We start from the raw sequence: 15679 nt of genomic DNA, 5'->3' as shown, positions 1-15679 counted from the left end.
AGGAAACATTTGGGGTTACCGAGTCTGTTTGTCCATGAACACCTGCCATCACCACACAAACCCTACAAGCTGAGTTTACAAACACTTAGGGTGTTTTATATTTCCTTGTGGCTTGGCTGAATGGAAAGGAATTCAAATGGGATGGTTAAACCACTGTTGCAACAGGCCGTGGACTGGCAGTGTTGTGGTGATAGCTGTGTTAAACCCATGTCAAAAATGGGGACACTTTCCACATAAAAATGAAATTAGTTCCAGCATTCGTTTCAAGAGCATTTATTTAATCCAGTATTCAGAAAGAGTTTTCAGCGTTTTTCTCACTTGTGATAAGAAATAATCATCTTTTCCAAGAAAAATAAATACAGCTTTCTGCTATAGAGGAATGCAAATTTCCTTTGTTTCAGAAAGTTGATCTTACGGTACAGAACCCCAGTATGAGGCTCCTGCAAAAGAAAAGATTTCTTGTCATCGCAGGGCTCTCTGCAGATGAAACATCGTGGCGATGCTCTCAGCTTGCTCCCTCACAGGCAAGTGTCATCCTCGTTGCATTTGGGGTGTCCCAGGTGAAACACTGTCCTTCCTCTTCACCTTTGCCAACCCCTCATTTGAAGACTTCCAAGGGGGACAACTGTTTAGCTTAATACCTTAGACATCAGGATGCTTTCCTGCTTGGTTTGCTAGAACTGGATGGCCACATCTGGCTGTCAGGATGAGTTCATAGAAGTCCCAGTTGGTTTGCATCTCCCAGGGTTTCCTCTTCAGCCCTGTGCTTGCAGAGTGGCAGAAGTGTTGCAGGAATATCTCCATATCCTGTGGTCCCCAGGACTAACTGTGTACTTCCTTGCAAGGACCCTAATAGCAATTAGGGTGGATTAATGACCCATAATTCTGGCAGTGGTCAATTAAATCCTCTGAGAGCTACAGCTAAATCAGAGTGTTCATTGCTCATAGGTAGATAGGAGTGCCAGTCCTACTGTGTAGAGGAAAAGAGTCCAGACTGGCTCTGGGATTGAGGATAGTCGCTTGTACTCCTGCTCCCTGACATCATACTGATTTGTGAATGCTCTAAGATAAATATTAAAAAACAGTGGTGTTTCTGTGTGTTTGCCAGAAGGACCACGTTGCTATACATCTGTTTCCCTTCCACATGTAAAGAGTTTCTCAGCTATTGTGATGTTTTTCTCTCCTGGATTCTTCTGTGGTTTTTCCACATATCCTTCTGTTACGTACTGCACGTTGGACTTCTGATTGACAGCTGGAAGATAAACACACATTTATTACTGAAAGATAAATACACATTTATTACTCGTTTATTACTGATTTTACCAGCCTGAAATACGTGCTATTTCATCGTGTTATAAAACAATGAACGACCCAGCATATTCAGGACTGTTTAACAATAGTTGAATTCCCCGTATAAACCACTCATAGTATCTTTAATGGCATTTCAGTAGATTGAATTTAGAAACTAGATAAAACCATTGTGATTATCCAGTCTGAACTATCAAATGAAAAGCCATGATTTTATTTTTTTACGGTTCTGTATCAAAGGTGAAGCTATGATAGAGGTAACTATGAGGTGGAAGACTTCAGGTGATGAAAGCCTTGGCTTTACAATATTCAGGTTTAGAATGTCCAATTTGCAAATATCTCTGTACAAAAAAAAGGTGGACAGTGATTTGCTTCTGCAGTGGTTGGTACCAATGCTCTGACAGGAATTAATTTATATTGGTTGAAACTTTTTACCTTGTTCGTTCTTCTCATGGCCTGGACTTTCTTCGTTAGATTTGGATTTATAACTCTCCAGCGTCTGCTCTGAATTATCATTTTCTGTGCAGAAAACAAATGTAATTAAACACTGAGACTTTTTCCATGACTCTTCCTCACTCTCTGCCTTGAGCATAACAATCCTAGTCTTTCAAAGAGAAGTTAGAAAATAAGAGTGCAATTATCCTGGTCGTTCACAAAAGAGATGCTTAAGAAAACAATTTAGTTATGTGACAACTTGTGGCGGCTGAAGCTTGGCCCCAGGCCATCAGCTGCAGGGACTCTTCAGCAGCTGTTTGCACCAAGCCACAGTCGCTGTCTCTAGAAGGGTGTTTAACCAGAGGGCTGGAGGAGCAGTGTCCTCAAAAAAAAAATATAAAAAAAAAAATAACAGCGTTATCAGTAACTCAGACAGTGCCATCACTCACCTCTCTTCCACACACCATGAGCTTTTTTCAGCTTCCTCATAAAAAGCACAACAATGATGAGCAACACGAAAATCAGAACAGCCACCAAGCTTGGCAGCAGGACATCCTTCTCCCTTTGGATGCCTTCGGATAGCAGATCTTGCTCTGGAAAAGAGGCAGATGTATGTTTGTGTTGTTAAAGAGCTTTCTGGGAGTTTCTGGTGATTAAAGCAAGAATGATGTCTCATGGACAAGGCCAGGTGAACATGGGGGGAGTGCAGATTTCACCTTACTGGCCTGAGTTTTAAGATATGAGGTTAATATTTTCCCTGGTGTATAAACAAGCAAAACTGTTTGAACTCAGAGAATTTGGTAAAATGTAGCTTTTTTTCTAGATGGTAGAAATGGTTGTGTTTCTGTGGTCTTTCCTCAAGATTGCAAGTTAGCATTACCCTGGTGTACTGACACTAGGTTTGGAGGTGGATACCTGGTCAGAGAGAGTCAGCTTGATGTTAGAAAGCCTGTGGCATGTTTGGAAGTTGTCACTGAAGAGTATTTATGAGAGCTTACCGAAGGTGATGATGGAAATCTGAGTTATGTTTTCACTTGGGGGTGAGGCTTCTGTCCTGGGAAGTTCGTCTTCTGTGACTGTGCCATTGGATGCTGTGTCAGTGCCTGGAGAAAGAAAAAGAACAGTGTTTCTCTGAAGGGCAAAGGGATGCTTGAGAAATCTTTATTTTTCCAGCAGCTCTGAAGGGCAGGGCACCTGGTAATGCAGCAGAAAGGCTTCTGGAGCCCTTGACTTAAAGCACCATGCTCACTTCCTTGACACTGCATTTCTTTAAAAGATAAAGACCACTTAAGCTTTATGAACATAAAATCCTTGGAGTACTGTACCGAATACTTCCAATTTTACAGACTCACAGGCGCGTGAGCTTTGAATTTTTGTAATTTTTTTTAGGCTTTCCCTGCCCCTTAGTTCACTTGAAATACAAGAACATGCAGCTATCCTTTTTCTTAAAGCAGATTCTTTTCTTGTATTCATCTCAGATTATCTTTTGCTGTCCTAGCTCGCAGAGGTGCAGTCACCCAGTGTGAGAATCACTGTCCTGTGATTCACCACCCCACATCTGATGCTGTAACGTACCGTTTGGGACATGGTGACTCGGGGCACCAGACAGTTCTTCCTCTCCTGCTGCAGCTGATGTTGCTTCGGGCCCTGCAGAAGCAGAGAGGTGAGCTCTGAGTTTCTTACACACATGGATAATATAATATATCTTTGTGTAATTTACTATGATTTGTAAGACCAAAAGGATAAGACACGCAGTGTTTGCCAAAACTTTACATTGATAAGAGATTTTCTTCCTTATCAGCTACGTAAGCACATCGTGCTGAAAGATTTATGCTCCCTCTCAATGTTAATAGAGCTGATTATCAACAGGATGTAGCCATTCTGTGAAGTTTGCAGACACTGATACAGCACTTTTAAACAAATATAAACAAAGGGATCATGCCTTTCTAAAACAGTCTGTTGACTTTTCACTGCTTGGCCTATAACACTAAGCAGGTGCCCACTTTGGTGGGTTTTGGTCAACCAGTTTGCACAGTGGAGCTCCTTATTCTTCTGTTGGAAACAGTTCTCCAGTACAATAAATTCAATTTGCAGCCATTTATATGCACTGATAATCTTTGTTGCACAGTGCCACCTAGTGCAGCCACCCAGAGAAATCCCAGCTTCAGCTCCTGCCTTGCTTTTCTGACACATCACGAGAACGCTTGGCCAGTCTGGCTGCTGCCAACCCTGATGTAATTCTTCTGCATCTAACGAGAGAGTTTGTCTGCTTTTATGGCTGTAAAACAGAGGCTCTGCTCACAGGCAGGAACTGCTGTTTTATGTTGTGTGCAAGATGGTAATATAATGACATTCCTGGTGGCATTTCTGTCCTGGTTTGATAAATTCATGTGATTAAGTCCAAACTTACAAGTAGATGTGACAGCTGGCTGGAGGTTTTGCTGGGTTGTAGTTGATGCTGAGCTGAGAACTGCTGGATTCTCTGGTACTGCAGAAGGGATGGTTGGCTGATCGGAGTCTAGAGGAAAATTCCCAAACACAAGATAAACATCACATGTCACACATTGCTGTTCAGCCCAATCCCAAATGAAAACTGCTGTGGTGTTCTTCGTGCCTGGGCTGTTTGGGTCCCCTGTCTTGAGCTGTGGTTAGATTTACAGTCCTCCCTTCCCACCTTCAGTTTCCCTGTCTGAATATATTTAGCACCGTGAAATGAGTAAAAAATGAAAGTAAAACTCATACCATTATGTTGTGGGTAGCTTGGGGAGAAGTCTGTACTGTCGTCAAGATCTGACTCTGTTGCAGTCGCTGGGGGGAAAAAAAAACAGAGCAGGTCTGAATGCTGAGCAAAATCTTCCTCAGTGCTGTTCTTTTGCAGCCCAAGCTCTACGGAAAGACACTGTACAGCATTTTCTGTGATGGATGCTGTGCTTATCTGACCTGTATATTAATTAGAGGAAGACAATACCTGTAGGCTGCTCATGCTCAGGGACTTGTGTAACCACCTCTTGTGCAGTTGATGCAGGATATGTGTTTGTCACTGAAAAAAAAAACAACAGTACAACTTTCAGAGCACTTTGTAAGCATTTGTAGAATCAAGCAATCTAATGAGGAGCAAAGTAAGAATAATTAGACCCATCCTAAAGACAAGTAAATGGGCAGAAGGCAAACTGCTCTGAGAATTAAAAGCAGATTCAGTGTTAATTTGCAGTGTTTACACCCTTCTAGCTTTCCATGTGGATGTATCTAAAACACAGAGGACATGGGAAGCTCAGAGCTTTTTGAGAACATACACTCTGCATTACCTTTAAAGCTCTAGGGCAAACACTACCAGAATTCTAGCAGCAACACTGGGGAACTTAGCCCTGCTGCTCATCTGAGCTGCTATGGTTTAATTTTAATGATTTTTAAGGTAGTTAGGAAGCAGAGAAAAAAAAAAAAAAAAAGCAAACATCAACAAGAAAACCATAAAACCTTAGTTTGGAGTTCCTCATTTGCCCCAGATAGCCCTCTCATGTAAAAATAGATTTCACACACGGGGCAGTAGAGCACAGCGTTCAGCTTTGCACGCGTATCTGCATAACCACTTGCGTGCTAAAATGAGATAGCTGCTGCTCAGAGCGCTGCAGTACCTGTCCCAGGGAGGTCCTCAAAGCGGAAAGGCACAGCCAGCTTCTCTTCTTTTAATGCTTTGTGGTGAACGAGGCAGCTGGCTGTTGAATTGGGCCCGTAGGCGAGGACTGTCAGCGTGCTGGTCGTGGTCCATTTCTCCCCACTGGCTTCTAACTTGTGCATGGTGTCACCTATACGCCCGTTGGAAGAACACATTTAAGTGCTTTCTAGTCAAGAGCAATTTAATGAAAAACCTTCCAGGCACAATCTGCATTACTTTGCTCTGCTACAGCAGCGCACGATTGCTGGGCCCAAGTGGTTCATTGTGTAAATGGATTTACACGGGAGCCCAAAGACAGCAAGGTCACCTTTTCTTCCTCGGTGGCTGTTTAAGTGCAGCCCTCGCTGCACCTCCTGTGCTTAACCCTAACACTCTGCTCCATTTCATGACTCACAGGGGGAAGTTCCTCTGCAGCAGTGCTCACACACCCTGGAAGACTGCAGTGGGATGTCCCGACACCCACCAGCACTTCTGGTCCTTACTGAATGGAACAAATTGCTTAGCTGGGGCCAGAACCCTCAGAGGCAAGGTTTGTAGCACGACCGAGGGCTAAAAAAGTTCAGATTCTGCTTAGTGATAATCTGAGGGTGCTGAATTTGTGTCTCAATAGCTGTACATTTGTTACCCTAAGCATACGAAGTTGTTGAATTTTTATTGATGTGCAATATTTATGTTTGCAATAAACATTGATACAACTCCATTAAATCCTGTACGAGTCCTCCATCATCCCCACAGTACAGCTTTGACTTCCCGTTTTACAGCTGGGGGACATGAAGATTAATTGCTGGGCCATAACGAATTAGAGGCAGTCGTGTGACATGTCTGCTGCACTCCCCAGTCCTCTAGGTAACACTGACTTCCACTCACTAATATTGGATGGAACGATGAAGATGTATTTCATGTGACACAGAGAGACGTGTTTGAATAGCTCTGGTGGAGAGGGAGGTTTTTTTTTCAGATGTTTACCTTAAATGCCCACAGTGGCACAATAATCTCAACTGGCTGCTTCTACTGTAGAGGTTCTCTGGAAACAAACTAATGCTTTCTCTTGACCTGTTCCCTTGGTAACATCCTTGTTTCTTAACTGAAAGAAATTCCTTGTTTCCAAATTAGCCTTTACAGATAATTTATTGTATCACAGACCAGTATTTCTTAGCACTCTTTTCCACCCCTAGTGGGGTCACATGAGAACTCAAAAGGATCTCACAGTGTTTTTGCTAGAAAGGAAATAATCTTTAATTGTCAGCAACAGCTCAGTAATTACAGCTGGTTTGCCCCTGCTGAGCCCTGGTGGAACTGAGGTGTTGCCAGTAATTAAAATGTATTAGCTATTTTCTGATTAGTATAAATATTTGCAGGAAGTGATTAAAGCTGAGAATGGAAGGGGGGAGAAAGAGGTGTTAGTCAAAGGCAGTCACCTGCAAAAAAGGAAGGGCACATGCAGAAAGTTTGAGAGTTGCTGAATTAGGACAGTTATTTTTTCCCTCTCAAACATCATTTGCATCTGCTGCAAACGGGCTGGGTGGTGAATCAGCACCTCTTCATGCAAATATCCCTTCATTTAGCCAACCACAAATTAAACCAATCAAGCAAACCCAGCGCAGGCCCTTTGTTGCTTAATTAAGTTCCCAGGTAGCTGTGGGACAGGAGGTGGAGGGCCAGGTAGCTCTCATTGCTATGATGTGCTCTAATGCCTGGCAGGTGGTTGTGCCATGGATCTGAAGGTGCAAGGAGGAGACAAAGGTAAGTGTAGGTTTTTATTGAACTAGCTGGAAAAATGCTTGGTTGGCTTTTTTTTTTTTTTTTTGTATTTGCTTCAAACAATGCACCTCATCAGCCCAGAAGTGAGATCCTTTCAAGTTTAAGGACACCCCTCTTTTAGAACAACAGAAAGAGAATATATATAAGCTTAGAGCTGACACATTGCTTCCCTAAACTCTGTGTATCTTCAGAGGGGCTGTTCCCCTAAGCCCTTACAGTCAGACACAGCCCAGCCCTTCCCAGAACACACGTGGATTTGGAAAATCTGCTTTTTAAAAATCCATGCACTGCTCCAGAACAGCCTTCCCCCTGGAACTGCAGATAGTGCTGGCTTTCATGGGGCTCATTTACCAGCCGTGCTGCTTCTCCTGAGTGCAATTCCTCTAAGCATGGGGTGTTATACAGCTGCATTAATGCCTGTATATCTGACAGCTTGGATTCTCCCCCACCCCCCTGTTTTTTTTTCCTCTGGTCTTGATTTTTAGCTTTACTCAGGCCAACCTGCTTTCCTGCTGTTTTCTTGAGCTCTTAATTTAAAAAAAAAAAAAAAAAAGCCATCTTGGGGGAAAAATGTTACAGGCTAAGCTTTGAGCATGTTGCTTGGTGATGGAAAAAATACAAATAAGTTTGTTAATATGTAAAAGAAAATACATCTGCATCTATGAGTATTTTCCTCACGTTGACAGGGACCTTTCCTCTCCAGTGTGCTACAGTTGCAGCTAATAAGGCAGGTATTATTAGAATGTGGCCTTTGAAGCAGCTATTTATATGGTACACAAGTTAAATTGAGCTGCCTAGAGGCTCCGTTCCCCCTCATCTGTGTCTACCTAGCTGTGCTCAGGTCTGTCATCGCTGCAGGGCTGTGTGGGCTGTGTTTCCTGAGTGCTGTTCGTGGTGTGCTAGGGAACTGCCTGGCTCTGAGCAGCTTAATGAGAGAAAGGCAGCACGTGTGCAGGTGAGCTGCTCAGCAGAGCTAAGGAAAACCTGTACCAAACACAAAATGGGATGTGTCATGGCTTTGTTAACTGGCTGCCTACGTGGACGTGCAAATTGTGCCTCCAGAGTTTTGGTTTCATTTTATTTTGGTGGAATTTCACTCCAGGTTCTCAAAGGGTTTCGGTGCCAGGTGCTGCTGTTCTTGCACCGAATGTGAGCAGGTGAGATGAGCCATCCTGTGATCTCCCCTGCACAAGCATTTAGTGCTGGCTTTTCTCCAAACCTGTGCCACCAGGGTACCATTTTTAGATGTGCTCAAGGCTGATAAGAAGAAATTGGTTTATAACAGTCTCCGTTCTTTTAACGCTTACCTGGAAGTTGTATCCCGTTATCCAACAGCCAGGTAATCTGGGGCCGTGGTTTACTCCCTCGTGTAGAGCAGGACAGCGTAATGCCTCTTTCTGTGTCTTGGGATGCTTCCAGTACCGGTTTAGAAGGAGCAGCTGCAGCAAGAAGGTTTGCAATCAGTTGTAGTAATTTTTTCTGCTCAGTTTTATGAATGGCTGCGTGCACTAATAACGCTACGTAGCGTTGTTGGGTAGGGCTGAGCTAACACTGAGATTACGCAGTGCTAAACACCATACAGTTGTATGCAAAAATGCAGCCCTGGAGTTAGGGAGCTGGCTTTGTTGTTCTGCTCCTCCGGCACAAAACGAGGATGGGAACTTACCCAACACCTTAACAGTCGTTGTCTTGACTTTGAACGGGGTGCCGTAGTAGAAGCATTTGTAGACGCCTTCGTCGTGCACTGTTACATTAGACAGTCGGATGGATAACTCATCCTTTGAATAATGGATAAGCTTGTACCTCTGATCTCTTAAACCTGTAAAGAAAACACAACCCAGCATGCTATGCGTGTTGGTACATAAGAGGAAGACAGATAATCAAAGCAGTAGTGAGCGAGATCAGTTTTGTTTACTGCAGTTCTCTTTTTAGTCATCAACCTTGACATAAGTGAGCAGTTGTAGCAAAAAGTGTTTCTAGCTGGTGCTGCCCTGGCACAGAGGCAGCAGTAAACTGATGAATGGGGTGTGTGCTGCCAGCAGGGAAAACTATTTTTTTTTCTTTTTAACTCGGTAAAGAAGTTCAGTTTGGCAAATGAAAAATCTCCTTCCAGTTGGCGTGTAAGTTGAGTGCAGGCCTTGGCTTTGACCTCTGCTTCTCTTTGATTTTATGCAGGTAATGTCCCCTATTTGCCTCAGTTTCCCCTCCATCAAAAGGAGTTACCACATTATTCGGTGTCTGGGTAGCAACACGAAGTGGTTAGATCTATATCCATAGTAAGAAACAGAATTTCTGAGGTTTTTGTAGCTCAAGAGGGGGTAATGCAGAGGTGCAAGTGATTTCCCTCAAGTCACAGACCTGAAAGGTCAAACCCTCTTGTTTTGTTCCTTTTTTTTTTTTTGATGGAGAGGAATCAGTGAAAAAGAAACAGTTTAGAGCTGCTTCCAAGCCTTCAAAAAAAAAGCGGGTCTTCATCCTGCGTTCCCAGGTATTACAGCAATTTGGGTTCCTTAAATATTTAGGTAAATACAAGCAAACATTGGGGTTCAAGGATGTGATCTGTGGTCAGAACACCAGCATGACCCATGAATACAGAACCTAGAGCAAAGGCGCATGAAGCAGTGACCACTTTCCCTTCTCCATTCCTCAACCTTTAATTTGGCCTTGAAAAAATCCCTTCCCTCTTTGGGTGCATATTACGATGCATAAATGAACGCTATGGTCAGCCCACACCTCTTTATTTACTGCTTATTAATTGGCTGTTTCTTTTCTCCTATCCTTGTCTAATTAGCTAATTTTAATGAGACTGTCACCTAGATGTACTGTGCTCTGCTGTGCAGTCCTCCTTCTCTTGACTTTCTGGTGTTGGCTTCATTCCTCCTGGGCGAATCTTGGGGACAAGCCAGCAAGTCACATGGACTTTTCCCACAATCACAGCACAGAAAGTAATGTTCTGCCTCCTGAACTGAACTGAAACTGGGGATGTGGATCAGTCATTAGAGAGAAATCTCTCAAAAAGTGTCTTCATTTTTTAGCTGAGCTCTTTTAAAATATAATTTGGGAGAGTATCATAGCAGTGCTGTAATTTATGGTAATGATTAAATATTAAAGGATTTTGGTAATACCATGATGTAAGACATATACACAATGAGAGGGGAGGGAACTGATTCGTGAAGTGGGTTTTGGAGAAGCAATGTGACAAAGGATCACAGTGACGATTCAAAATAAAAACTGAAAATGTCCCTACCTAGCGTGAAGCTTGGTTCCTGTCTAAAGGAGGACAGTTTGCCTTTGTAAAAGGAAAGCACTGACTTGTCAAGTATCCAAATGGCTTGCAAACTCTTATCCTTGTGGTTGTTATATCATGCATCATGCTGAGAGATAATTGTGGGATACTGACACTGTGGGCTGAATCCTCAGGTAATTTAAGGCAGGTGCTGGTTTTGTCTGCTCAGCTTAGAGTCTGCACTATAGATACTAGTGGATATGTCCTAAATTGCTGTGTCAGCTCAGCAAAGCTTCAAGCATCAAAAGGGCTATGTCTGTTAAAGGATGGAGATGCTTAAAACTGGTATTGGAGATAACTGGTGGCGAGGGGAATTCATCCTTGGTCTTGGTTCTTGGGTACAAGACCTGACTAATGGACCACAACAAGAGTGAGGAACCCCTGCCATAGCCTGCTGTGATTCCTGGAAGCTTGGATATCCGCACCAGGCAGGTTATAATAAACAAGCAATACTTATTTGTGGTATTCTCTGTTTAGAAACGTTCACGACACTTGTGGAAAATGCTCAGGGGCTGGTTTGATGCAGATAACAGGACCCTGGAGCTGGGATTCCCAGAGTAACCAAAGAGGACGCTTGGCTCCTGCACTGTTTCAGTGGGAATTGGGTTCCTGTTATTTGGATAAATCCCCAAAGGCTTTAAAAAGCGTGGATGCTGACTAGGTACTGTAAAAATGGGGAGGGCTAAGGCAGACCTCATCTTGCAGAGCTGTCAAGTTCGGATAAGAGAAAGATTTAGAAGGCATAGCGAGTGGAAGAGAACACAGTGACTGTAATTCTGGCTCTGTCAGCACGTAGTAAAAACTTCTGCTCTGTTGTAAACGTTTCCCCTTGATGTGCTACATCTAATGCCCCCGGTGAGGGGAAGAGCACCCAGAGCTCTCAGGCAGGACCCCTCCCTGCCACTCTTGTAAAGCAGAGTGGGTTTTGTGCTGGCGGTAAACACAGCTCCTTGCTAAAAGCTGTAGTGCCAGACCACTCTTGTGGGGGTTTCCATTTCATGAACTTCCTGCCAGAAAGGGGCTGAGCGTAAAACCATCTCAAGCGGTTGGGTAGCAGGTGAGTCAAACTGGCCCTGGGTGGGAGCTGGAAAGCCCACCCCTAACTGACCCTCTGCTCCACACGGAAAGTGCCGCCTTCGGTTTTCACACTTACCCCACTTGGTGTCAAGAAAAATCGTAAACCCACGAGGGTTTAGCCACTGCCTGATGGAGCTGTTGCTACCCCCGAGGGTGCAGCTGAGATTTAGGTCCTCTCCTTCCTGCAGAGTTATGGTTTCACCGCCAGCTTCTGCGAAATCCCCTGCCAGACGAGAGGGGGGAAAAAAACAACCATTAGAACACGACAGTGAAGTGACAATGTTTTGCACTGAGCAATGTGTCAACTTTCCTTTTCTCAAGGTTTTTCTAGATGGGGAAAATTGCCAGTGTAATTGTACTGATTTAATTAAACCACAGTGACTGTGGTGACCTACCTAATGACTAGGTAAGGCTTGTGACCTTTACTACCAGCGCAGCCAGGTGCAGTTATTCGATGTTAATCCACATGAATCAATGCAGAATTGATAGCACACCCAATTAATGCACATGTTCTCCCTGTAAAAATTAAATTTTATTCCACATTCCTTTCTGGAGCTGTTGAACCTGATTTGTAAGGGTGTGCAACGGAGTGGTAGCTGTGAGTGATTGGTATCTCTGAAAAAGGGGCTTTTTTTATTCGAATGCAATGCTGCAGCTGCTTTGAAGCTTCTTTTGCAGGCAGGGTACACAAACCTGGCCTGGCACAGGTTACTGAAATGAAATTTCACTTACTCCTCCCAGGTGATTTTGCAGACGGGCAGTAAAGTGCGTTTTTCTCTCCAGACATTCTGAGATATGTAATACACTTTGCGAAAATATTTGATGGCCCGGAATGAATTGCCTTCTCCAGAAAAAGCATGCCCTGGAGAAATTACTAAGAGCAGTGCCCTGGTCAGAGTTAAGTAAATAGGCAGTAAGAGGGTTTTATTTTTCATTCCTGTTTTGTGTGTTTTGACTTTATTTTCAGGTAGCTGCCTGCTGCAAGTTCCCGTTGCGTACACGCGCGCTGCAGTTTGGGGAAATGAATCTTCCTGGGCTTCAGGAAAGCTTTTCATTTTCTTAAAAACATTTTAAAATATAACAGAAAAGAAGCTATTTTGGGGTGTTTTTGCTTCTAAAATCAGAGGAAGGATTTGTCTTTCTGTAAGAAAGGGGTTGCCTGTGGGTATCTATTGCTGTTGTTCACCTTTGACTTGAGTACACGGGACAACGTAGCCACCTTCACAGAGCACTTAGATTTGGGGGGGGGAAGGAAATCAAACTGAAAATGGCAGAAAAATTATGGCCTAGGAATAGATTTCTCCTTTTCAAGGCTCTTTCTCCCTAGTGCCTCTGATTTGTATTTTTTTTTTTTTTATTCTACCTCTGCTTCTCTGCTGGTTTCTCAGGGTTCGTGTGAGTTGAGGGAGCTTGCAGAGGAGTGGTAGCAAAAAGGAGATTTCCTCGCATAGGTTCCACTTGTGAAGACCTGTGTCACAGGAGCATGCTGGTAAAGCAGCAGAGGGGGCCTTGCCTGTGGTTTTTCACAGTGCTTTTCACAGTGGCTGTGTGGGGGCTGCTTCCTGCTGCTCGCAGCAGCGTGGGGTCTGTAAGTCGCACCTTTTGAGGTGAGAGAGGCAGGGCAGAGCAACGAAAAGATGGGGGGTGTTGCTTGCTATTTGCTTTTTTAAAGCAGAAAAGAGCAGCCCCCAGAGTGGAGCATACACGTAATTTCCATGTGAGACCACGGCTTCATGCAGACCATGACTCACAGGACAAATTTCTCTCCCTTACGGGGGGCAGCTTGACGTGGCTGTGGGCTTTGAGCCTCTGCACCCACCACAGTGTAAGCACGAGGGGTGCCAGCTCCAAAGGGGCAGTGTGGATCCCAGGTGCCCTGGGTACCTTGAAAAACTGGTCTGTGATGAACTACAGTGATACGTCCACCTTCTTAGCAGGACAGACCAATAATTTCTTGCTGGAAATTGCAAGATACAACGGAGCAGAATGGTGCAAGCCTCTGCTGCTCTGTTAGCCACCAGAAAATGCACACAGAAATTGTTGCAAGGATGCGCGCTCACTCAATCATTTCACAATTGTCTTTAAAACTGGAGTCTACAGAGACATCCTGTTTAATCAGTTATTTTTGACCTGTGGCCACAGATACGTGGCAGTCTGGGTTGGTTCTTGAGGTCCTGTGAATGATGGCTGAGAGCACCTAGCGTGGTCATCGCGCAGCAGTCTGATAATAGTGGGGAATTGGGGTTGGACACCCAGAAAGAGTGGGAGCTGCTGCCTTGCAGCAGGTTTAAAGGGCACTGTGAGCACTGTTTCAGCTAGGATATAACTAACAACCAGTTAAGGCCTGAGCTCTGTTAAATACCATCAGGGATCAGAAAATATCCTAAGCGTACTGTGTTAAAAAATGCATTGTTGCTGTCTGGACTCTTAGATTCGATACGGCCTCTGTTAATGATACCTCGGTGTGTGAGATCACACTGAAGTGTCCACAATGCCACTGCTTTGGCTTCTGCTTTCCCTTTTAAGAAGGGAGAGAGACTAACTTTGGCCAGCACCAGGCTCGAGGATGCGTACCTCCTGCAAAGGGCAGGAATGACTCTTCTGAGGATCATGAGCTGTCAAAAGCTGTTTTGTCTCTTTCCTCACCTAAGTCTTTCCACATTTGACATGGTCAGATGTGAACCTCACACTCTAGTGTATGAAAGAGGAGATTAGCAAAGCAGGTGTAAGATGCATCCTCTAGCAGGAGTGAGGAGTCTGAGCATTTAAAGTGCTTTTCATTTTCAGAGTACTTTGAGTGCTTTTTAAATTACCCGGCTTGTTAGATTAGCCTCTTCTTAGAAAAATACATGAACAAGGGCACATACAGATATCCAAGCCATGGAAAGTAAGCTGCACATATTTAAGGGAGCCTCTCAATTTTTCAAGGCTTTGCCATCTCAGTGTGCTGCCAGCTGCTGGTAGGCGAATTGGTCTCACTGCTACAGGGTTTAGGATTCAGCTGGAATTCAGCACCCTGTCTGCTGCACCAGCTGGCTTTGGGAGCTGGGTGACAACACAACATCCTCAGTAAGAAAACAACAGCAGAGCTGCCTTGCGTGGTGTGCTGCAGCTCTGGGAACTGAATTCTCTAAGCTGGAGTGCTGTAAAGGTAGGAGCAGGTAAAAAAGAGCAGATTGCTTACCTTGTGTCAGGAGCAGAGCCACGATGTGGAGCGCCGTGGTGAAATTCATGTTGTGGTGGCAGTGCAGGCTGCCTGCGCAGACTTCCTCTCCCTGTCGGGGTGAGCAGCAGGTCTCTTTTCAGCACGGGGGGAACAGATTAACCATGACTTCATCACTGCCGGGGTCTCTGCCTCCTTTGCTTTTTTTTTTTCTGTTGTTCCACTCTTCTTCCCCCCCTTCTCACACGTTTCCTACGTGTCGGTGAAAGCTGAGCAATCGTTGACCTCATGGGGCCCTGAAATGAAGCTAGTGGGCGGCAGGAGTGGGGGCACTTCGCCTTGTGCCCCTCCACCTCCATCTCATTCAGCCTTTTTTGTGCAGGGGAGAGGGGAAGAGAGACACACAGAGGTAAAGATTAAAAGAAACACATGTCTGGGGTGATCCCACAGGGGCACCATGCAGGATTTAACTCCTGCCGATGGGGAGGCACCCAGGAACGCAGAGAATTTTTGGGTGCTGCTGGAGTGCAGGAACTGCAAGGCTGCTTGAAAACCCAGCAGTGCAGATTTAATCCTTGGAAAACCAGTCTCGAGTCACTCCATACCTTCTCCTGCTGTGTGCGCGGGATGTTTGCATTGCTCTGCTTGCAGGGAACGAGGAAGATGGGGAAGGTGATTTGCTGTGTGTAGTTTGTGGCTCTTTGGGGAGCGAAGAGCCTTTGGAGGTGACTTGCAGGTTCATTGCTGAGCATGGGGAAGGGCTGGCTACATCAAGGGGGTCCTAGAGAACCAGTGGCACTGGCCTGATTCCTTCTCAAGCAACCTGGGGCATAGCCAAGCTCTTTCCTGGGTGTACGATGTCCAGTATCACCACAAGACTCTGTTGGCAGAGCCTCTTTTCACGTTGTAGTTGTGTGCTGATTTCCAAAACGGCCTCAGCACATCTTCCTCTGGCAGGTTTCTGTAGTTGCCCAAC

At 44.7% G+C, this 15679-nt stretch overlaps 1 protein-coding gene across 1 annotated transcript; it reads right to left on the bottom strand.

The window, feature by feature from the left end:
- Window positions 1-1121: 1121 nt before the first annotated feature.
- CRTAM (cytotoxic and regulatory T cell molecule) lies at window positions 1122-14773 on the bottom strand. The gene is made up of 12 exons (XM_032202058.1): window positions 14725-14773; window positions 11617-11763; window positions 8844-8996; window positions 8485-8616; window positions 5376-5546; window positions 4712-4783; window positions 4486-4551; window positions 3319-3390; window positions 2742-2846; window positions 2193-2336; window positions 1744-1827; window positions 1122-1252 (listed from the first exon to the last, which is right to left on the bottom strand). The coding sequence occupies exons 1-12, from the start codon at window positions 14771-14773 to the stop codon at window positions 1122-1124; spliced, it is 1326 nt and encodes a 441-aa protein (XP_032057949.1).
- Between the last annotated feature and the right edge of the window lie 906 nt (window positions 14774-15679).

Source organism: Aythya fuligula, chromosome 22 (genome assembly GCF_009819795.1).
Source record: "Aythya fuligula isolate bAytFul2 chromosome 22, bAytFul2.pri, whole genome shotgun sequence".
In the NCBI taxonomy this organism is placed as follows: domain Eukaryota; kingdom Metazoa; phylum Chordata; class Aves; order Anseriformes; family Anatidae; genus Aythya; species Aythya fuligula.
Note: the sequence above shows the minus strand (reverse complement) of the source record. Positions and strands in the feature narration are given on the sequence as shown.